Source organism: Sphaeramia orbicularis, chromosome 19 (assembly GCF_902148855.1).
Source record: "Sphaeramia orbicularis chromosome 19, fSphaOr1.1, whole genome shotgun sequence".
Classification (NCBI taxonomy): Eukaryota; Metazoa; Chordata; class Actinopteri; order Kurtiformes; family Apogonidae; genus Sphaeramia; species Sphaeramia orbicularis.
This window is the reverse complement of record NC_043975.1, coordinates 49018560-49042351: the sequence shown is the minus strand read 5'-3', so window position 1 is coordinate 49042351 and position 23792 is coordinate 49018560. Positions and strand designations below refer to the sequence as shown.

The 23792-nt window shown below is 39.4% G+C and overlaps 1 protein-coding gene and 2 gene segments (V, D, J or C); 1 reads left to right on the top strand and 2 right to left on the bottom strand.

Moving 5' to 3' along the window:
• Positions 1 to 1811: 1811 nt before the first annotated feature.
• Positions 1812 to 20048, bottom strand: LOC115439486 (uncharacterized). Its single transcript, XM_030163299.1, has 7 exons — positions 19997 to 20048; positions 19576 to 19889; positions 15447 to 15474; positions 7896 to 8045; positions 7068 to 7388; positions 2514 to 2599; positions 1812 to 1928 (listed from the first exon to the last, which is right to left on the bottom strand). Exons 1-7 carry the CDS (start codon positions 20046 to 20048, stop codon positions 1884 to 1886), a joined length of 996 nt encoding a protein of 331 aa, XP_030019159.1. The 3' UTR covers positions 1812 to 1883.
• On the bottom strand, positions 16367 to 17041 carry LOC115439585 (immunoglobulin kappa variable 6D-21-like). The segment is given in 2 exon segments: positions 16367 to 16688; positions 16885 to 17041. Coding segments are annotated over 2 exon segments (363 nt in total).
• A 105-nt stretch (positions 20049 to 20153) lies between the features above and the next one.
• On the top strand, positions 20154 to 22443 carry LOC115439597 (Ig lambda-2 chain C region-like; the record flags this gene model as incomplete). The annotated part of the segment is given in 3 exon segments: positions 20154 to 20207; positions 20505 to 20610; positions 21943 to 22443. Coding segments are annotated over 3 exon segments (486 nt in total), but the record flags the coding sequence as incomplete, so codon positions are not given.
• Between the last annotated feature and the right edge of the window lie 1349 nt (positions 22444 to 23792).

The window sequence follows — 23792 nt, the reverse complement described above, 5'->3', positions numbered from 1 at the left end:
ATGTTAAAATAACTTGACTTTTTTTTATGTAAGCCGACAACGAGCTTCCCCTGTCTGAAATACGAACAGACGACACGGAATCTGACCAACATCCAAACCAAACCTGTTCACTCTGTGTGTTTCTCATCTATTTTCTCTCCCATTGGATCCAGTGGATGTTTGGCTCCAGTCCCTTCTAGACCTGCAGGACCACATACAGTACACACCCCTGAATATATATATATATATATATATATATATATATATATATATATCAACTGTCAAAATAAAAGCATCATGCAGAATATAAATTTTTCAAAATAATGGCTTCATGGAGAATAAAAATACAACTGTCAAAAATAAAAGCATCATAATGAAGAAAAACAACTGTCAAAATAAAAGCATCATAATGAAGAAAAAAAACCTTTCAAAATAAAAGCATCATACAGAATAAAAACAACTGTCAAAATAAAAGCATCATGTGAATAAAAAACAATTTTTAAAATAAAAGCATCATAATGAATAAAAACAACTTTCAAAGTAAAAGCATTATGCAGAATAAAAACAGCTTTCAAAATAAAAGCATAATACAGAATAAAAACACAACTGTCAAAATAAAAGCATCATACAGAATAAACACAACTGTTACTGGTAGAACCATAAACTGCAGTAAAATCACAGATGGTTAGTATTAGCGTTTAAATTCTAATTCTCATGATAACCGTGCTTGATTACCGCACTTTTAGGGGAAAAAACCCGATGGAAAGATCTGCTTTTATGTCAAATATTTGAGTATAGTTTTAATTTATTACAATTTTAATTTTCTATACTTAATATTTGAACCAATATTCACTTTTAAAGTCTTTGAAAAGGTTCGTTAAACATCTATGTGTTATTTATGCAATAAATTATATACATTTTTCAAATTGAATTTTATCTTTTTGTGTGTTTTTTGTCCTTTTATGTTTTTATAGTAGGTTAAAGTGAAAAAATAATAGACAGATGATATAGATGAAGTTGTGCTGAAAAACAGATCCCAAACATGGGTATAGTAAACATTTGTTTCTATAGTATATAAAGGCCAAATCAAAAGGACTGAAAAACAGACAAAATAGACTCAAACCACTAAGGGTTAATATTGGAATGTTTCTGACACAGAAGGGACATTGGGACTATTATTTTATTTTATTTTATTTTATTTTAATTTATTTATTTGTTTTATTTTTTCAAAATCCAACTTGGTTCAATTCTTTCAGTGTGTGTATTCGTACTTTTTGAACATTTTGAGCACAGTTTCAACAATACCATGATAATAATGAGAACTGTGATCATTTTAGTCCCAGTAACTGTGATCTGAAATGTTCATCTGGTTCCATCCCTAAAAAGTATTAAAGGGAATTGAATCACTGACACATGTTGTAAATGTGTCCATCCAAAACTCACATATCTGTCTTCAGCTCAGATTCAATCTTCTTCACATTAAAACAAAACGACAGTGAGGCAGCGACAAAACCAAATCATACAAGAAGTCCAAAAAAATACCTCAGATATGAACAGAAACAAAAGGGAACCTGAAGAACCCCAACCCTAACCCAGGACTGAACAGGTCCCAGTCCAAGTCCAAGAAGAACCAGGAACCGCTGAAACACAAACACACTGAACATTCAGACCGGACCAGGACTCCAGGACCAGAACTGGGACTGGGACACAAACAACACACACAACTATTCTGCAGGATGGACGAGGACATGGACGTAGACTGTGTTCGTAGACTGTGTTCATAGACTTTGTTCGTAGACTGTGTTCGTAGACTGTGTTCATAGACTTTGTTCGTAGACTGTGTTCGTAGACTGTGTTCATAGACTTTGTTCGTAGACTGTGTTCGTAGACTGTGTCGGTGTCTCTCATGGTGTGTTGCGTGCCTTCAGTTGGCTCCGCCCCCCACTGGCCTGGAACAAACATGTGACCATCATGTGCTGCTGTCACTCATGTTCAGTCCATTCAATCAGTGAATCCAATCAGCTGATCAGTGAAATCCTGCTGACATGGGACGGATCTGAAAGTTATCTGACTGAGAACAGAAGAACCACCGAGAACGGAAGAACCACAGAGAACGGTAAACTATTGGCCGAACGTTATTGGTCTGGTAAAAAAAAAAAAAAAATCTCTCTCTCTCTCTCTCTCTCTCTCTCTCTCTCTCTCTCTCTGTGATGTGATCCCAGTTCTTTCTAATAAATCAAACTTAAATACAGTTTTATTCATATAGTTTTCGTTATTACCTCAGTTATTACATTTGCAAAGATTTTTTTTACCGGGACAATAAGATAAGTTCTTCCGTTATGGGTTCAGGTCCGTTCTTATGCTATCAGCCGTTCTTCCGTTCTCAGTGGTTCTTCTGTGGTGGTCTGGTCCACACCATGAGTCTGGTAAACCTGCACAAACATGTGTCAGATGTTGGAGGTAAAACCAGTTTGGCAGAAGCGTCCCATGTCAGTGTTGAAGTGTGTTAGTGTTGAATAAAGCTGTGAACTGACCCGACAGTAGAAGAAGAGGCAGATGGTCCCTGTGATCAGGAGGAAGGGGACCACAACCACCCTGATGATCAGATTTGTCACCAAGTCTGAAACACAACGACAACAACAACAACAACAAGCATCAGGTCTGGGCTCCAAATGGAAAGCTGGAAAATTAAGCAGAGAATGGATTTAAGTCCAGATGAATATTAGTGTCACATCGACTGCAAACACTGTCTGCACATGACAACACATGGACTGGAAAGGTTCTACCAGTGGAACATCTACACATCTGTTTCTAAATGGACTGGACAGGTTCTACCAGTGGAACATCTACACATCTGTTTCTAAATGGACTGGACAGGTTCTACCAGTGGAACATTTACACATCTGTTTATAAATGGACTGGACAGGTTCTACCAGTGGAACATCTACACATCTGTTTATAAATGGACTGGACAGGTTCTACCAGTGGAACATTTCCACATCTGTTTCTAAATGGACTGGACAGGTTCTACCAGTGGAACATTTCCACATCTGTTTCTAAATGGACTGGACAGGTTCTACCAGTGGAACATTTACACATCTGTTTCTAAATGGACTGGACAGGTTCTACCAGTGGAACATTTCCACATCTGTTGGATAAATAAACCAACACTGTGGTCATTAGTTGAACAGTTCATCTGATTCAAATCTAGAACATTGAACACATTTAATCTGAGGAGGATCATTTCTAACCCATGCACCACAAACCCCGCCCCCTCGCACCTATTGGCTCTTATTCTCCACCCTGGTGTGGTGATAATGTTCTTGCAGTTGAATAAATAAATGCACAGTATGTTTTCAGGACTTTGCTCTGTTTTCAGATTATTTCCTTGATATTATTTCATGGTCACAGACTGGAGGCTCAACATTTTAACCCACAGCACCTTTAATCACTTCCTCAACGGCAAAGTTCATTTGTTTTTTCAGAATAAGTTTATTAGAAATGACACGTTTTTGATGGATTCTTTTTTTTTTTTTTTTAAATTTGACTGATTTCCCGATCCTTTATAACAGCGGAGTACCACAAATGGCAGGAAAATGGGGGCAAAAAAATGAAAAGAATTCAGCCAAAATGTGAAAAAATCCATAGGTCTGTCTGAGCTTTATGTCAGAGTGATGGAGAACAACTACCTCTGGATTTGTGCAGAGTTTGAAGTAAACTGAAACAAAACTGATGTTTTTATTGACATTTTAAACTCCGCCCACTATAAGGAAATGGAAAAAAAAAGATATTAAAAAAATCATCAAAAATTTGAACTTTGACCTACTTTTCCCCAAATGTCCTCACATCTATTCTGGATCAGTGCTAATCTCTAAACCACATTAGGTCTGAATTCAGCCAATAGTTTTACTGCGAAACTGTAAACAAACAAACGGAACCAAAAACCACAGCCCTCCCCTCCCCTTTGGGGGCGGGGTCCTAATTGTAGACCAGTGTATTCAGTCTGAAGTAAACCTGCACCAATGGGACAGATTTACATCATGAGGATGTTTGTGCTGAGCTCAGTGGGATTCTGAGTCTGACTGAGACTGAAGGGAAATGTGTCCATATGTGACCTGGATCTGATCTGGTACACACAGTCTGAACAGCACTGATCTGAGCCACACCACTGTCATATGTGGTCCTACATCTGAGCCAGACCACTGTCATATGTGGTCCTACATCTGAGCCACACCACTGTCATATGTGGTCCTACATCTGAGCCACACCACTGTCATATGTGGTCCTACATCTGAGCCAGACCACCGTCATATGTGGTCCTACATCTGAGCCAGACCACCATCATATGTGGTCCTAAATCTGAGCCAAACCACTGTCATATGTGGTCCTAAATCTGAGCCAGACCACTGTCATATGTCGTCCTAAATCTGACTTAGATCTGATATTTTTCAATGTGACTTCAGTCTGAACGTCCAGGTCGCATTTATCCGACCTTTCCGTCATTGAAATGCGACAAACGTCTCAGTTGTCGGTCGGAGCGGAGAAAAACCATATTTCCTTCTGTAAACACAGTGTGTGTCTGCGTGGTCTGGTATTCTGTCAGGACCTCTTTAGTGCATGTGGGTCACTTCAGGACCTCTTTAGTGCATGTGGGTCACTTCAGGACCTCTTTAGTGCATGTGGGTCACTTCAGGACCTCTTTATTCCATGTGGGTCACTTCAGGACCTCGTTAGTGCATGTGGGTCACTTCAGGACCTCTTTAGTGCGTGTGGGTCACTTCAGGACCCCTTTAGTGCATGTGGGTCACTTCAGGACCTCTTTAGTCCATGTGGGTCACTTCAGGACCTCGTTAGTGCATGTGGGTCACTTCAGGACCTCTTTAGTGCGTGTGGGTCACTTCAGGACCTCTTAAGTGCATGTGGGTCACTTCAGGACCTCTTTAGTGCATGTGGGTCACTTCAGGACCTCTTTAGTCCATGTGGATCACTTCAGGACCTCTTTAGTCCATGTGGGTCACTTCAGGGTCACATTCAGTTCAGACTCAAAACTGATAGAAGTCACATTTAATGTGAATCCGAGCCAACACAAACAAATCAGATTTGACCCAAATACATTGTGGGCAGGGCCGGACTGAGACTCATTTTCAGCCCTGGAGTTTCATACCTCAGACCGGCCCACTTTAGATCACGACCGATTACTATTAAAATCATGCAATTCTAACCTTACATGTTAGGTCTACACACTGTTCTGCAAAGCCTTCTAATTCAGTGTATTTTCTAAAATATTTCCAATTCAGCGTAAGTAAAGGTTGCTTCACAATGTGGATTTATTTCAACAGTGAGTGCACATCGACATCTCCAACATTATTATTCCTCACAACACAACAATAACAGAATCAATATATTTTTTCTTATAAGTGTTAACATTTTTCAAACCTTTAAAATGTTTGAAATGAAATTAAAGTATAAAAATATTAAAAATTTAAAAAATAAATAAATAAATTAAGCTTGCTGCACTTTCTAATAACTATTATTTTTGTATCCTCTGCAACAAAAGATTTCCATCACAACTTACTTGCGGTTTGTTCCATCGATGCTATTGAAAACTTTTGGTACAGTGATATTAGGGGTTTGATGAGGATGATAAGAAAAAAATATGTGTATCCTGTGACTGAGGGTGAGCAAAGCAATCAAAGCTAACAACAGACTCCTCTTCATCTGTGTCATTTGTGCCTAGTGGTTCAGGGTTGTGCTGCTGAGCTGCTCCTCTGTCATCAGTAGACTCTGCTCTCCCTTTCACACTTCCTCCAGTTTCTCTAGACTCACCTGCACCTGGATCACAATAAAAAATAATATCTACAGACATTTGGACTTACTGAACCAGTTCAGATCTTTACACTGGCTAAATATGCAGGCTTATTTAATATGACTTTATACTATTGCCTTTCAGTTGTGGGCTTTGTGTATTTACTGTCTCACTTTTAATAATAAAAATTAAAATAGGTCAGGACTATAGTTTGGGTCTAGAAAGTGGTTTTACGGGAACTGATGCTTGTTCACACAGTCTGTTCCAACAGCTCACCTTTTCCTTCCATCCTGACAGGAACAATCCCCTCATCACTACTGGCTCCTGGCTCTGCTTCTGACACTAAAGCACAGTTTAAAAATGCTCAGAATTCTCAGCACAGATCTTCTATTTTCAAAGCCTTGGTGTCAGTTTCATTCATGTAGTGCTGAATCCTGGAGCATCTCAGAGCCCCTTTCATACTGAACAGGCCTACACCATACTCTTCATTGGAGCCTATTTCTTCTAATCCTCTTCCCTCTCTGAGCAGTCCTACCTGCCCACTCTGGACTTGTGGGCTCATGGCAGGTGCTGGATCTGGTTTCTGAATCTGAGAAGCTACAAGACAAAGTTTCCCACTTTCGTGGCGTCGCATCATACTATTATTTAAATGACATAACGTTATGTTCCACGTCACAATGCCACACAATTCACTGACTCGATAATTAACTAACTTGAAAGGTGGTTTACCCGGTTCATCGTCCTTATTAGTTGTTTCCAACCGGGAAGTCGTTTTTGTGAAAAAGTTGCCGATTTTGTCACATTTGGCTGCGTTTGCTTCCAGAGCTTTCCTCTTTTTAATTCTTGCTTCTCCACACCCCCCTTGCTCTTTCTATTATCCATGTTTCAAACAGCAAACACAGCTGACCATCGACATAGCCTACAGAGCACAGATCGTATATGCTCCACAGCTACAGTACAGAGCTACTAACCGTATGCAAGGACATGTTACGCCAGGTCACGGTGTGTCCGCAAAAAAAAACAGGAAGAAAACAAACAGTTTACCAGTAGAGGGGGTGGGGCCCAGGAACAGCAGCTGCAGATTACGTGGTCAACTCAGTGCTATGACTGAACACCAGCCCCCAAAAAATAAATAAATAAAATATTAAATACATATTTAAAGTGAACTCCGGCCCTCGCGGCCCAAATATTATACCGGCCCACCGGGAATTGTCCTGGTCCTCCTGATTAGCCAGTCCGGGCCTGATTGTGGGTGTTTTGTGTGTGTTTGTCCTGACGTTACCTCCCACAGTCAGATAGAGGGCGGGGCTCTGAGACGACGTGAAGCTGCGGTTATAAACGTCCACGTGATAAACACATGTGTAGTTCCCTCGGTGGGCGTAGCCCATGGAGGACAACAGGAAGTGGGCGGAGTGATTGACGGCCGGCAGGGTGAGGTTCAGGGGCTTCTCGGTGTCGGAGATCAGCCGGAAGGAGCCTCCCAGGTACCGCGGTCGGACGGAGCAGGTGACGGTGAAGTCGGAGAACACCAGCACCCGGAACCCCTGCCGGTAGACCTCAAAGACCCCGTCAGACAGGGAGATGTTGGGCTGAGGCAGCAGATCTGTCCACACACAGAGACATGATTGGACCAAGCAACACACATGAGCACAAACAAGCAGTCAGAGAATCCATCCTCCTCAGAGACACAGATGGATCTGATCCACAGGAGTTTGGGATGGGATGAACACTGACCAATGAAAACATGAGGAATGGCTCATTTAGAGCACAGCTGACCTTCAAAGGCATTATGGGTAAAAAAGGACACACATGTGGTGCTTTTACAGTCTCACATGTCAACATTTGGTCCTTTTGTCCTAAATGAGACTAATGGGAAATCTGTTTGTGTTTTCAGCCTCATCTGGTCCAAATGAAGACGTTCATTTGGGATCTGGACGTTCCAAAGGTCAAAGGTCAATATTTGACACATTTGACCGAAAAAACAATGAACTGAGACAAAATAATCAACTGATGAAATGAACAGATTCATTGGATGTAATTTTAAACGTCAGAGTCAGAACCATCTGGTCACTGAGAATTCAGTTCAGACACAGTTTGTGTCCGTTTGTACCTGAACACACCACGTCCACAGCAGAGGAGAGATTAAAGGAATCAGCCAGTCCAACACAGTCCCTGGGTCGAGACGTCAGCTTTAGACAAGGAAATGAGACCCTCCACACAGGTCTGTCTGAAGAATCATCTGTTGTGTTGACTGAAACAGCTGATCCACAGTCCAGATACTGACACACAGCAGATCCAGACTTCAGGTCCCAGTCTTGATACTGGTCTCCTACTGGTCTCCACTGTCCCTGGTGTTGGATCTCTAAAGTACCAGCAAAGCGGCTCGGCTGTCCCACCAACCTGACCCCACCTGGATCAGAGCAGAGACACAAAGAGATGAGTCACACAAACACACTGTCAGATGAAAGCCACGCCCCCTTGGTACCTGTAAAAGTCTGTCAGATGAAAGCCACGCCCCTTTGGTACCTGTACAGGTGAGTCCTGCAGCTGTTCCAGGTGAGCAGGTCTTCCCAGCTGAGCTGGACCTCCTACAGTCCAGGACCACAGACTCATTTCCTTCACACCGGAGCTCACTGGTCCAGACTGGAGCCTCCCCCTCTCCATAGAGCCCCCCCTGGAGGAGCCCAGGAGTCCCACAGCCCAGCTCCCTACAGACCACCTGGGTGTCGTTCAGGTCCAAACCCTCTTCACACACCGAGGACCAGGACCGGTTGGAGCGGACCTCCAGTCTGCCTGAACACAGACTGGAACCATGGACCAGTCTGACAGAGTCTGTGGACCCACAACACACGCACGTTATAGTTAGAATCTTGACTTTTCTCCCCCACTGCCTGATCAACACTATTCATACATGATCAAACTGTTATTTGTCTGGTATGTGTCTGGTCTGTCAATCACTAAACTTCATGCCTTTGCTGATTTCAAAGTCTCACTGATGTTTAAACTGATGTAAATGAGAAGAGTTCAGACTTTAGTCCAAGTTTTACATCAGTTCATTGTCATGTTCCACCATAAACATATTAGTTTATCATATCAGTGACATTAAAAAAACTCAACTAAATCTACAAACAGATGCACAATTGAAAAATGTCTCAATATCTTCTCATTGTGTCAGTTACAGTTTGTAGTTTATGTTGGAATCATTTATAGTGATTTGCACAGTGATAATTGAAATCGACATGAAGGTGTGATTGTCGTCAGTTATTTATGTCACTGTTTGTTCTTAACTCTGTCATGTGTCTGTTTTTGTTGGACAGTAAATATGTTCACAACGTTGAACAGAACCATGAATATTAGACATTTTCCATCATATACAGTCTGTCTTTGTTTTTAATACAGATGTTTCCTATCGCCTTGAGTTTGACCTAAACTTGTATTAATTTTCAGAGGTTATTTGGTTTTATATTTAACAGTTTATCATCAGGTTGTGTCAGTGATAAAAGAACTGAATCACTGTTGTCTTTATGTTGGTTTCAATATAAATAGGTTTGAATGAATGTTAATGACAATACAGATTATTCTGATTTCATTGGTGACTTTCTCAAACAGTTGAAAGAACACAGCACAGACTTGGTTGAACATGTTCTTTCAGTGCACTTTGCTGTATTTCAGCTCATATGAGGACTGTTTGTGCTGATTTCCAAGTTGAGTTTGTTTCCAGGAAGTGAAACCATGTGTGAGTGAGTGACTGGTGGAGCAGAAAAACCATCTGACACCAAGTCCTTCAAGGAGAAAATCCCCTCTCACATAGTCACTGTGTCCAAGTATGGGATGTGTGATTGACAGCTGTGTGGTCCCTGTCCTCTAAGCTGATTGGTGTCTCCTAGGTGATGTCCGTCCCACCCTGACGGTGCTGCCCCCCTCACACACCAGTGTTCCCAGTACTGAGCCCACTCACTGGGGATCACCTACTGCTCTGACTCTGCTCATCAGCTCACTCTGTCTCTCCAACTCTCTGGCTTTGTGTCATTTCAACACTTTGAACAGCAAACATTTTCAGGCTTCTCTCACTGCTGCAATATTGGTTCAGTGTTTGACCACAAATAAACGTCTGGACATCAAACCTGCTGTTTTTGTGGTCATTGTTACGTGGCGTTTTATTCACTTTGTGCAGACTTTGTCCAATAAAGAGTCAAATTAAATACAGTATTTTTCTTCTCCTGTTAATGCTGGATAATCTAATACACAGGTGTCAAACATGCGGCCTGGGGACCAACACCAGCCCACCAAAGTTTCCAATCCGGCCCGTGGGATGAATTTGCAAAGTGCAAGTTAGGGCATCAAACTCAAAAATAATATCATATTAAGCTATAAATAAGGACAACACCAATTTTTTCTCTTCGATTTAGTGCAAAAAACTTTAAATTAGGAAAATATTTCCTTTAAGAAACTATTCTTTAACAATAAAATGTGAATAACCTGAACAAATATGAACTACCTGAAATGTCCATAGAAAATTCAGTGCAATTTTAACAATATTTTGCCTGTTACTAAATGTTTTGTACCTTTGTAGATCTGATCTGTAATGCACATGTAGCCTATAAATGATAAGTCAAGGCATAATATTGATAAAATTGTGTTTACATTTCTTAAATAATTTCATTTTTCACTCTCACACACACTGAGGACACACCAGTGTTCCCAGTACTGAGCCCACTCACTGGGGATCACCTACTGCTCTGACTCTGCTCATCAGCTCGCTCTGTCTCTCCAACTCTCTGGCTTTGTGTCATTTCAACACTTTGAACAGCAAACATTTTCAGGCTTCTCTCACTGCTGCAATATTGGTTCAGTGTTTGACCACAAATAAACGTCTGTACATCAAACCTGCTGTTTTTGTGGTCATTGTTACGTGGTGTTTTATTCACTTTTGGCTGATTTTGTCCAATAAAGGGTCAAATTAAATGCAGTATTTTTCTTCTCCTGTTAATAATAGGATTTCTTCCAATTACATAATGACTCTTTGTAAAGTGTTCTAACTCGGTCATTGCAGATTAATTTTTTTAAAAATCATTGTATTCATCAATAAAGGAATTGGATTTGTTTGGAAAGGATTTGTTCCAATTATACAATGAATGCTTTTGTAAAGTTTTCTCTTGTGGTCACTGAAGGCTTGCACATTAATATTTTTATTCTATTTATCAATATTTGAAGCATTTTAATCGAAAACATAAAGTCTATCATTAAAACTTTTTCTTAAACAATCATGGTTCAATAGGTTTTCTCAAAATTTTCATAAAATACATTAAAAATACCTTTAACATATATTTAGAAATCTGGAATGAAGGGTAGAATATCATCAGTATAAAGTGATATAATATAATTTTCATCTTAATACGGCTGAAAATATTTACTTTATGTACTGAAGAAAATGACCATTAAGATAAATGAAAAGAAGTGAAAACAATCAAAGAAAAAAAAAGTTCAATAATCCTGTGAGGATTGAATCATTAATGTAAGATTTTTTTTTTAAGTAGACCTCAAACTATGTCCAAACAATAATAATAAAGTGTTAAATAGTGTGATTTATCCCAGTTATGGATTGGATAGTGTTGATGCCATCTAGTGTTTTAGCTTCAGTGCAGCTGTGGATCAGATCAGTTCCTCTGCAGCTGAAGGAGGTTTTTGTACGACGGTTTTTCACTGTGTGAACACATTGTGATTGTTGATCATGTGTTCACTCTGACAGTAATAAACTGCTGCATCTTCAGCCTGAACATCACTGATGGTCAGAGTGAAATGAGAGTTTGATCCACTGCCTGAAAAACGACTGGAAATCCCTGATTGTCGATAGGTGGCAGCAAAAATGAGAGGTTTAGGAGTTTCTCCATCTCTCTGTTGGTACCAGGATAAAAGAATGTAGTTGCTCCAAACACGAACATCCTGACTGGCGGTACATGTGATGGTGGTGGAGGCTCCCAGATCAGAGCTCACTGCTCCAGGCTGAGTCACTGTGACCTGGCCTCTGGACTCTGAGGATACAGAGACACAAACATAAAGCAGCGTCATGGTTTTGTCTTCTTCATCTCAGAGGGACGGATGTTCATAGAGGAGAGGAGTTGGATTGTCTGGACTTTACCTGTGAAGCAGCAGCAGAGGAGAGTCCAGATGAGGACGGAGACCAAAGTCATGCTTTTGATGAGGAGGATTTGTGTGTGTTGTGTTGTGATGAAGGACAGCTGTCAGTCATCCACAGTTCCAGTGTCAGGACTATAAACTCTCCCAGAGCACTGGAGCATGGTGCTGCTGATGCAAAGTCACTGTATGGAAATCAGGACTCACTCCAACAGGGACCTGGATTAACTCTAATCATCCATCACCTCAATGGATCAGTCACTTTATTTGAGTATCGATTGGGAATATGTGGGAGTTGATTTTACATCATAATCAGTTCAACGCTGTACAGGTTCAGAAAGATTCATTTGACAACTAATGTTTAAAACAACTAAATATTCCGATGAGGCAGTTCTTTTGTTGTAATTCCACATGGTGGGTAAATATGTTTGAAATGTTTGTAGTTTGTTAATATTTCAGGTATTTCAAGGTTCAGTGTCTGCTCACAGACTGATGTTCATTCTTTGTCAGATACAATCAAAATGTGAAATTTAATGTTTCTCAGAGTATTTTCATTCAGTGAACAAATGTTCTCTATCAGTAACACAACCTGTTCCACAAACTGAGTATGAGGAGTGAAAATCCTCTGATGTTAATACTGATTTCATCTACATGTTGCATTAATGGGTCTGATTTACAAACTTCTACAACTGTTGGATTATTAAACTGTTTTGCAGCGATTAATATTTATATTCATCAAACATCAGTATTTTATGTTAATGATGTAACGTTGAGTTTGAGTGACTATTTTTATCTTTGTATCTTTGGTCCTGAAACTTGTCTGTTGTCATGGTTCAGCAGTGATGCCTGACCGTTGCCATGGTTACTGAACTCCGAGGGGAAAATGAAACTGAGCAGTACATAGTAATTTAAGGTCTTTAATATTATTAGTAAATAGACATATGAGAATTCTGTTTCATGAACCTCAAAACTGGATAAACTTTGGTGTTTTAAGATACAAAAGTATAATTATAGTGTCAGTGTGATTTGATAATCCTGCTGTAACATTAAAATCCAATCAATCTGGTACAAACTGCTTTGAAAATTATCACCAGAAAAACAGAAAACATTCAGGCTGAACAATGAACACATGTAGAAAAGAGGAATTCTATTTGATCCAACCCACAGTCTGTATTTACAATATATATTATAATACTATATTATATATATATACTATATTATATATATACTATATTATAATACTAATAATATATACATCTATCAGAAGAACAAAGAAATGAACTGTTCAGTTTTATAACTTCTTTGTAGAATTTCTGTATCTTCACTTAAGGTTCATTAATTTTCATGATGTGGTTGAAGTGTTAGAGGCACCAAATTCAGTCAGTAAATGATAAACTCCATCGAATGTTTGTAACTTAAGATTTACATTACAGATTAATTGAAAGTATATTTTTTTTGTGTAAGAAATAATCAAGTATCATCAGCATAAAGAAGATTTTATGGTCTAAGAACTAAGCTGACACCTGTCAGGAATAATGAAAACATTTATTTTAGTGTTAGAAAATCTTTATTACTGTTAGTAGTAATTGTAATAAAGATTTTTATTACTACTAACAGAATCACTTCACCAAGTTTCACACTGCACCAGGGGACCAGACAAGGATGCCCACTCTCACCCTCCCTCTTTGCTATTTTCATCGAACCCCTCGCAGCAGCAATATGCCAAAACAACATCATTCAAGGAATACAGGTCATGGACATGCAACACAAAATCAGATTATATGCAGATGATTTACTACTGTACCTACAGAATCCACGTACATCCCTCCAAGAAACCTTCAATATCATCAACAAATTCTCAGAAATCTCTCATTATACCATTAACTGGAAAAAAAACAACAATTTTACCCCTCTCTGACGATGCTTGGGATTCTGGAACTCAGGATTCTTCACTCCCCTACAAACAGGCAACATTAAATATCTGGGCATTAATATTTCCTCCAGACTGTCAGAGCTTTTTAATCTCAATTACACCCCCCTCCTAAAAAAATTGAAGACAACTATAAATACTGGACAGAACTCTCACTCACACTCATTGGAAGAATTGCAGCAGTAAAAATGAAAACTTTACCTCTGATTAACTACCTCTTCTCTATGATCCCTACCACTCCCACAGACAATGGGCTCAGAACACTTAACACAATAACAACACAATTCTATTGGAAAAATAAAAAACACAGAATTTCACTATCAACTCTGCAAAATAAAAAAACACATAGTGGACTCGAGGCACCAAACTTTCTACACTATTTCCTTGCCAATCAACTCCAGTATTTAGCTAAATGGATTCACAAACAGAACCACAGTTCCCCTTGGCTTGAAATAGAACAGTATCAGTGTAAAAACATTTCCATTGCAGATCTGTCTTTCCTCCCACAATCTATTAGTAAATCTAACATCTGTAAGATTAACACTATTTCCACAACCCTGACAGCCTGGTGGAAAATAAATCGAATCACAAAGTCATCACTAGCACCAAATAAATTCACCCCACTCTGGCACAACCCAACTTTCACTCTACAAAATAAACCCATTCACTTCTCCACATGGGAAACAAAGGGAATCACACACCTCCGCCACTTATTTCTCATCAGTCAATTCATGCCATTCAACACAGTTATTCAGACCTACGGGGTTGGGAGAGATCAGTTTCTTCAATATCAACAGCTTAAACTAAGAATTAAAGAAAAAGTTAACTCAAGCAATAACACAGTGCAGCCATCCCAGTTAACCAAAGAAATCTTCCAAATCAGTAGTCCTAAGAAACTAACATCCAAACTGTATTCACTCATATCCACCTTAAATAGTACAATAACACTCTCAACAAGCAAGTGGGAAAAAGACCTGGCCCTCTTTCCCAACCCCGATTTCTTGGAACAAATCTGTAAAAACACTTTTTCCATGACCACTAACACCAACCTACAGCTAATACAATATAAAACCATTCACAGAACTCACATCACTCAAAACAAAATGTTTAAAATGGGACTGGCCGATTCAGATATCTGTTCACATTGCACATCAGGGAGCACAGACGACTACTTTCACACCATCTTGCTATGCCCACCAGTACACAACCTTTGGATAAAGGTCACTGAAACACTATCCACCATCTGAGTTCCAGAATCCCAGCATCAGCACCACTCTGTCTTCTTTGCGATATATCCCATGTACACCTCCCATCCAGATTCAAAAACGTATTACTCATTTCTCTAGCTGTCACCAAAAAGTAATCCTACAAAACTGGAAATCCAAGAATACATGTCATATCACTCACTGGACTAACCTCATGGCTGAATATATTTCAATGAAAAAAAATAATGCTTTTCAGAAGAAGCATATGTCAGCCTTTGAGAACAACTGGAACCCATTCATAACTTTCTTAAAGCAAACATAGCCGAAAACTGCATATATCATCAGAACAGAACACATACCCCCTTGCCCCTTTAACCCCCCCAACACCCACTTTCTATCTCAGCATTTAACTTCCACACCTCACCCCTACTCATCATTAACATAAATATACACACACACCACACTTACAACAATGCGATACATCTGATCGACAGTAGCTTCAATAAGAGTGACCACTTAATTTGTCTGTCCATTTATTTTGTCTTATTTCTGTCCTATCTTACTGTCCTGTCTCATGTCTGTTTTGTCCCACTGTCTTGTCTTATGTTCGTTCTGTCCCACTGTCGTGTGTCAATCCGCCACTTTGTTAAGTCTCGTCCCTGTGCACTTTTGTTTATATGAACCCCTCCCTCTATGTACATATATACTAGCAAGGAATGTAGGTCAATAGGAGTATAAACTTGAAATTGTTACTGGTCACTTCTTAAGTATAAGCTGTAATTAATAATAAAGTTGTCCCCCAAAGAGGGGGGGTGGTGGCGGGTCAAAAAAAAAAAGAAAAGAAAATCTTTATTACTTAAAAGAAGCAGCATTTCTGAACATTTTTGTTAGAATCAAATTTACCTGTAGGTTCTCATAGTGAGAGTGAAGGATGGGATTGTATAAATATATTTGTTCTTGAATGCCTGAAGAGAACTTTTTCATTTTCTTGCCATTAATGTAGTTAAAATGTAAATGTGAATTTGGTGAAAGACCTACTGGTTTATAAAAGAATCCTAAAACTGTTCTATTACTGATAACTTTATTCAAACCAGTGGAGAATATGAGATTATAATGTATAAGAGGATGTCATCTGCAAACAAACTGATTTCACAACAATATGAAGAAAAATGTGTTTGAAATCTTGGTGTTAGTGTGAGTTGAATGTGAGCACAAAACCATATAAATAGTCTGATCTATCGTTGTACAGACTGTGTTCATTGAACTGTATCAGTCAGTTCAGTTTGTGTTCAGTCTGAAGGAGGTTTTTGTACGACGGTTTTTCACTGTGTGAATGGGAAGCTGTAACCCCCCTGGTGACAGTAATAAACTCCTGCATCTTCAGCCTGAACATCAGTGATGGTCAGAGTGAAATCAGTTCCAGATCCACTTCCACTGAAACGACTGGAAATACCAGACTGAAGACTTGTAGAGTAATAAATAAGAAGCTTTGGAGATTCTGCTTCTTTTTGAAGGTACCGGTGCAGACATGTACTAATGCCTGTACTGGATTTACATCTGATGGAAACAGTGTTTCCTGGAACAACAGACTGAGCTTTGGGAGTCTGAGTCAGGATAATATCTCCTGATGAACCTGAAAAACACAAAGACCAAACCAGTTTCAGACACACATCCATTTGTGTAAAGATGCTGAACATGAAACAGAAGAGTGTCATTTGTTGAAGACAGAGGACAGATGGAAGAAGGTGGACGTTTCCAGTGTTTGTCCATCCCAGCAGAACATCATTGTGGTGAAGCTGGTGGCATCCTGAAGCACAAGAGAGTCTCACCCTGAACAAGGAGCCCCAGGGTGGCCAGCAGGAACATGAGGGACATCATCATTGTGTTGTTGGTGTGTCAGTGGCTGTGAAAGGCCTGGACACACACTGATCAACACTGGCCTCTTAACGGCTGGAGCACAGAGGACGGACACATATGCAAACACACAGAGTCAGTCAGCTGGAGCTGATCTGCAACACATCATCAGGTTCATGACAGAGCTCACACCAATCACTGCTTCACTTATTACACACACACACACACACACACACACCTACACACACACACAAACACACACACACACACACACACACACACACAAGGATCAGTCTGGTTTTTTCACCATTTGTCTTTCAGTGTTTCTAAATGTTCATCCATTAAACTGGGACAACAACATCCTTCATTTTGGATCATTACCATTGAATTACAGAGCTTCACTGGGACTCCTTCTGTAAATGGAACTCTACAGTTGATTTGAACGTCTGTGTCAGAGGTTTGTACTGAAAAAAGTTCTCATTTTTCTTTTGAAAGACAGGGATTTTTCTTCAAATAAACATCATAATTTAAGTTGTAAAACACATCCTGTCATTTAACAGACATGCAAGAAAAATGAATATATGACAAAATAAATGACAGTAATAATGACTGTAATTTCTTTTCACTGACACTTAAATCTTCCATGGTTCTGTTTTAAATGTTTTTTTTCAACTGGTGCACTGAAGCCTTTTTACAGTTAAAGGTGGGGTCCGAGGTGTTTTCCTGGAGCATTTTTTCCTATATTGCTTAAAATCCCCTTCACACCCTGATTACATCTAATTAATTAAAAGCTCTAACACAAAAATAAAAAAATTAGTCACCTGTGGAACGGACAGGACTGAAAAAAACACCATCCAATCATTTTGAGCACCCACTCGAAATGATTAAACAGTGATATGTTGATCAAACTCAACTGCCACATGTCTCTCCTCCCTCCCCCCTCTGTGCGTACCCCTCTTCGAACATGAATCATGCGTTCTCAGAGGATGGAAGCACTTGTACAGGAAACGAAGCCAGAGCAGAGTTTGGCTATATTAGTTCTATTAGGATGGAAAGTTCACCGGCAAACTGTTTTGTCACTAACATAAATCAGTAGGAAATGTGACGTTAGTCACATAGGTCTGAACTGGGGCTGGTTTGTGAGAGCGGGGGTGTTGGAGGAGACTGAATGAGGTATGCATGGATCTGTGAGCCGGAGCTTGAGTCGGGTCAGAGCCTGAGCCGGGGCCGTATGGGGTCAGAGCCTCAGGTGGCAAATTGTTGCCGTGCAGCGCTCATGAACGCTCGGGAACAAGCACTGGACATGCCATTACTCTGGAGGCGTGGCTTCAGAGGGACGTCTGAAGAAAGGGGTTTGGACTTTTGAATTAACTATTTTCAAAACGTAGCTGCTTGAACCGTTTTTCTAAGATCTCAGACCCCACCTTTAAATGTCACTAAAACCAACAACATGTGCAGTGATTTCCGACCACACCTCCTGAACCTGTAAACACCAAAATCAATGACGAGGCTGTTGAAATTATAGAGTCCTATAAGTATTTGAGGACCATAACTGATGACAAACTGTCATTCAACAATAACACTGACATGTTGGTGAACAGAAGTCAACAGCGTCTGTTTGACCTGAGGAAACCAGTTCAGTTCCAGGTGGACAGACCTCTGATGACTATGGTTTATAGATCTGTTATTGAGTCTATTCTTACATTTTCTCTCATTTGTTGGTTTGCATCAGAAATAAATAAATAAATAAAAAACATTAACCAGGATAAAACCAATCAGGAGTAAAATCATTGGTCCTCAGCAAAAATCTGTCATTCAAATTGTCCAATAACCAGGTGTCAAAGAAGGACAAATCCATGATGTCTGACAGCGCTCACCCTCTGCACTCTGAATTTCAGTTCCTGACTCAGACAAACTTCAGCCAAAACAAACAGATACACATTCTCCTTCATCCCCTCAGTCATCTGTATAATAACTGTGTACAGCACAGGTAGCATTAGCATTAGTTTACATTGGATTAAAGCACCTGTTTTTATTGCACCAACTATTTTTATGTGAGTGTCTTCCTCTGTCTCACATTGTTATTGTTGTTGTTTTAATTAGTACTGCGACAGAAACAATTTCCTCCCAGGGAAAAACAAAGGTCTTGAATCTTGAATCTTTTCTATTGAAATAAGAGGTCGAGTCTTTACGGGATGGTTAAAAAGTCTTTGGTGATGAATTTTGTCATTTTGTTCAAAGGGTGATTTAGTAAATATTCCTGTGGATGTTTTTGCCTTTTTTCAGTTAGATTTGGATGTTTTTACTGTAAATTTAAAACAGTCAGTTTTGTTAATTACAATATTAACACATTTTTGTACCAACAAATGGACGTGATATTTAAGAAAAGAGTAGAATGTCATCTTAAAAAGAGATAGAACAAAAGGTTGGTAAATTATAAACACATTTATTTAATCTTATACTTTGGAAGAACACACATATCTGTGTAATGATGTAGTGTCTCATAAAAATACTTTTTTTATTGTGTTTTGTTGTAAATAAAAAAAGTTGTCTGTGTTCATTGAACTGTGTGAGTCTGTGCAGTATCTTCCAGCTGCAGCCGTCAGTTCAGTTTCTGTTTAGTGTGAAGGAGGTTTTTGTACGATGGTTTTTCACTGTGTGAACACCCACAGGCTGTTGATATAATGTGCACTCTGACAGTAATAAACTGCTGCATCTTCAGCCTGAACATCACTGATGGTCAGAGTGAAATGAGAGTTTGATCCACTGCCTGAAAAACGACTGGAAATCCCTGATTGTAGAGTGGTGGCATAGTAAATGAGAAGTTTAGGAGTTTCTCCATCTCTCTGTTGGTACCAGGCTAAACAGTGGTAGCTCCCAACATAAACATCCTGACTGGTGGTACATGTGATGGTGGCGGAGGCTCCCAGATCAGAGCTCACTGCTCCAGGCTGAGTCACTGTGACCTGGCCTCTGGACTCTGAGGATACAGAGACACAAACATAAAGCAGCGTCATGGTTTTGTCTTCTTCATCTCAGAGGGACGGATGTTCATAGAGGAGAGGAGTTGGATTGTCTGGACTTTACCTGTGAAGCAGCAGCAGAGGAGAGTCCAGATGAGGACGGAGACCAAAGTCATGCTTTTGATGAGGAGGATTTGTGTGTGTTGTGTTGTGATGAAGGACAGCTGTCAGTCATCCACAGTTCCAGTGTCAGGACTATAAACTCTCCCAGAGCACTGGAGCATGGTGCTGCTGATGCAAAGTCACTGTATGGAAATCAGGACTCACTCCAACAGGTACTCTGATTACTATACATGGATCAATACATTTACACTGGATTGATTAGGAATGTGTCAGGGATAAGATTAGTGTTTTTTGTCTCTGAATGTTTCTTGTGTAAATGTCTGTTTTAGTTCTTTTTTCATCTGCACAGTTCAATTCACACTTAATTTCACATACATTTACAAACAGAATAAATGTGGAACTAAATCTATATTTGTATTGATTGTTGTGTTTGTGTTGTGATTCATTTTGTCCTGATGCTGCTGTGTTTTACAGATTCACACTGACTTTGTTGAGTTTGTTGTTTTCAGAGTCACAGAGCCGTGTCTTTACACTCAGAGGTTTTTGTACGACGACTCAACCACTTTGTATCACTGTGGTACACGTTCGGTGGAGGAACCAGACTGGATGTTGGAAGTAAGTGCAAAATTCAACAAATTTCAATCATTTATCAGCAATATTTATTGCTTTAGACTGAATTTTTACTTTTTTTTTTATAATGACTGTACATCAACTTTAAATGTTAGTGAACAGTAGTTGTTTGGTAACAGTTAGAAATATGTGAAATGACTCGTTGCTGTAGTTGTTGGTGTAAAGACAGGAACATAACTGAAATTCTAGATTAAAGGATAAACGGATAAAAGGTTTTTTTCATATGTAAAATTTTCAGGTTGTGTTTTATTTGGTGTCGTCGTCCTCAGTGCAGCTTTCCTAAACATTTCTTTCCATATCTATGTCTCACTGATGTTTAAACTGATGTAAATGAGAAGAGTTCAGACTTTAGTCCAAGTTTTACATCAGTTCATTGTCATGTTCCACCATAAACATATTAGTTTATCATATCAGTGACATTAAAAAAACTCAACTAAATCTACAAACAGATGCACAATTGAAAAAATGTCTCAATATCTTCTCATTGTGTCAGTTACAGTTTGTAGTTTATGTTGGAATCATTTATAGTGATTTGCACAGTGATAATTGAAATCGACATGAAGGTGTGATTGTCGTCAGTTATTTATGTCACTGTTTGTTCTTAACTCTGTCATGCGTCTGTTTGTGTTTGACAGTAAATATGTTCACAACGTTGAACAGAACCATGAATATTAGACATTTTCCATCATATACAGTCTGTCTTTGTTTCTAATACAGACGTTACCTATCGCCTTGAGTTTGATCTATTTTTAACGTCATGTTTTTCATGAACAAATGAGACTTATATGTGATTTTTCCAACTCAGCTCAGATTTTGTCCAAGACTAAACCTGCATTAATTTTGAGAGGTTATTTGGTTTTATATTTAACAGTTTATCATCAGGTTGTGTCAGTGATAAAAGAACTGAATCACTGTTGTCTTTATGTTGGTTTCAATATAAATAGGCTCATGAATAAATAAATAAATAAATAAATAGGTTTGAATGAATGTTAATGACAACACAGATTATTCTGATTTCACTGGTGACTTTGTCAAACAGTTGAAAGAACACAGCACAGACTTGGTTGAACATGTTCTTTCAGTGCACTTTGCTGTATTTCAGCTCATATGAGGACTGTTTGTGCTGATTTCCAAGTTGAGTTTGTTTCCAGGAAGTGAAACCATGTGTGAGTGAGTGACTGGTGGAGCAGAAAAACCATCTGACACCAAGTCCTTCAAGGAGAAAATCCCCTCTCACATAGTCACTGTGTCCAAGTATGGGATGTGTGATTGACAGCTGTGTGGTCCCTGTCCTCTAAGCTGATTGGTGTCTCCTAGGTGATACCCGTCCCACCCTGACGGTGCTGCCCCCCTCCACAGAGGAGCTGCAGCAGGGGAAGGCCACGTTCATGTGCCTGGCCAACAAGGGCTTCCCCTCAGACTGGAGTCTGTCCTGGAAGGTGAACGGCGGCAGCAGCATCAGCTGGGAGGAGAGCAGGAGCCCCGCGGTGCTGCAGAAGGACGGCCACTACAGCTGGAGCAGCACCCTGAGGCTCCCTGCAGACCAGTGGAGGAAGGTGAACTCTGTGACCTGTGAGGCCACCCAGGGCTCCCAGTCTGCACTCTCACACACACTGAGGACACACCAGTGTTCCCAGTACTGAGCCCACTCACTGGGGATCACCTACTGCTCTGACTCTGCTCATCAGCTCACTCTGTCTCTCCAACTCTCTGGCTTTGTGTCATTTCAACACTTTGAACAGCAAACATTTTCAGGCTTCTCTCACTGCTGCAATATTGGTTCAGTGTTTGACCGCAAATAAACGTCTGTACATCAAACCTGGGGTTTTTGCGTTCATTGTTATGTTGTGTTTTATTCACTTTTTGCTGATTTTGTCCAATAAAGGGTCAAATTAAATACAGTTGACAGATCATTTTTTTATACTGCTGGACAATGTAAATAGGATTTGATCCCATTAAATAATGACACCTTGTTATAAAGTGTTCTATTTTGGTCATTGAAGGTTTATACATAAACATTTTAATTATTTTCATCAATAAATTAAATATTTCAATAGAAAACATTAAGTGTGTCATTAACAATTACCCGTGTGCTTGAATGAAATGCATGTATGGTATTACCACTCATCACATTTTTACTATTACTGACTAAGTATATTGTGAAACTTTGAACAAAAAAGAAAAAAAATTGTGGCCAGAGGTTTGGAAAGAGATCCACACATAAAAAGACATGAATGTGGATCCTGATCTGCTTAGATGTGGTTTGACTTCTGCTAACGGCCCAGTGCTCATGTTACCGGTCCCAGAGCGCTGAGAGCCACAATAACAATGACTGTTTGGTCCTGATGTGGACCAGATCCAAATGACACAGAACAAACAGAGCAATGAGGAAACTTCACTCACTGTTCTTCTTCCCAGAATGCATCTGAGGACGAGGGGCAGTGCATCACTATAGTACCCCAGAGGAAACTGGAGTAGAAGAATAGTTCCTACCTCATAACTCCTATTGTAAACCCCTGTTATCCACACTGCCAGTGCCATGACAGTTCACAGCACCATCACTGGACAAGGTTAAGCATTACACTTTGCAGCAAAATGGAAACATTAATAAAAAGAAAGTCATAAAATAAAAGTGTAGATTTAAAAAAACACACAAAAAGGCGTCACACGATTTTAGGTGTGCAACACACAGATTACAGAAACATTTTGAAAAACCTGCCTAATTAGTCCATCTGAATTATACTGGCCCAGTCTTGAATTGCTACCACTCCCATATGACTGAACGTAGAATCACACATCCAAATAAAAAATGTGTGCCCTAGCACACAGAATTATGTACAGTTCTTAAACAAACTATGAAAAACCAAAGCTCACAAACTCACATCGTAACAGAATATGACCTGCATAATGTGACGGAATTTTCATCGTTCGAACACTGACGATATTTATTAGTTTTGTGAAAGAACTTGAACATAAAGACAAATGAAAACAAGTGAAAACCATCAAAGAAATGGAATTCAATAATCATGGAGGGGTTAAAAAATTATTAACAGGTTGTTTTGATGCTCAGCTCATGATTGAAAACTGTGTAAAAACAATAATAATAAAGTGTTAAATAGTGTGATTTATCCCAGTTATGGAGTGGATAGTGTTGTTACCATCTAGTG

Coding starts and splice junctions, on each gene's coding strand:
- LOC115439486 (XM_030163299.1), bottom strand. CDS start 20,048: ATGACTTTGGTCTCCGTCCTCATCTGGACTCTCCTCTGCTGCTGCTTC. Junction 15,475..19,575: donor ATTATATCAACAGCCTGTGG/GTGTTCACACAG, acceptor AGTAGGGGTGAG/GTGTGGAAGTTAAATGCTGA. Junction 2,600..7,067: donor CCTCTATCTGACTGTGGGAG/GTAACGTCAGGA, acceptor GTTGTGTTTCAG/ACTTGGTGACAAATCTGATC.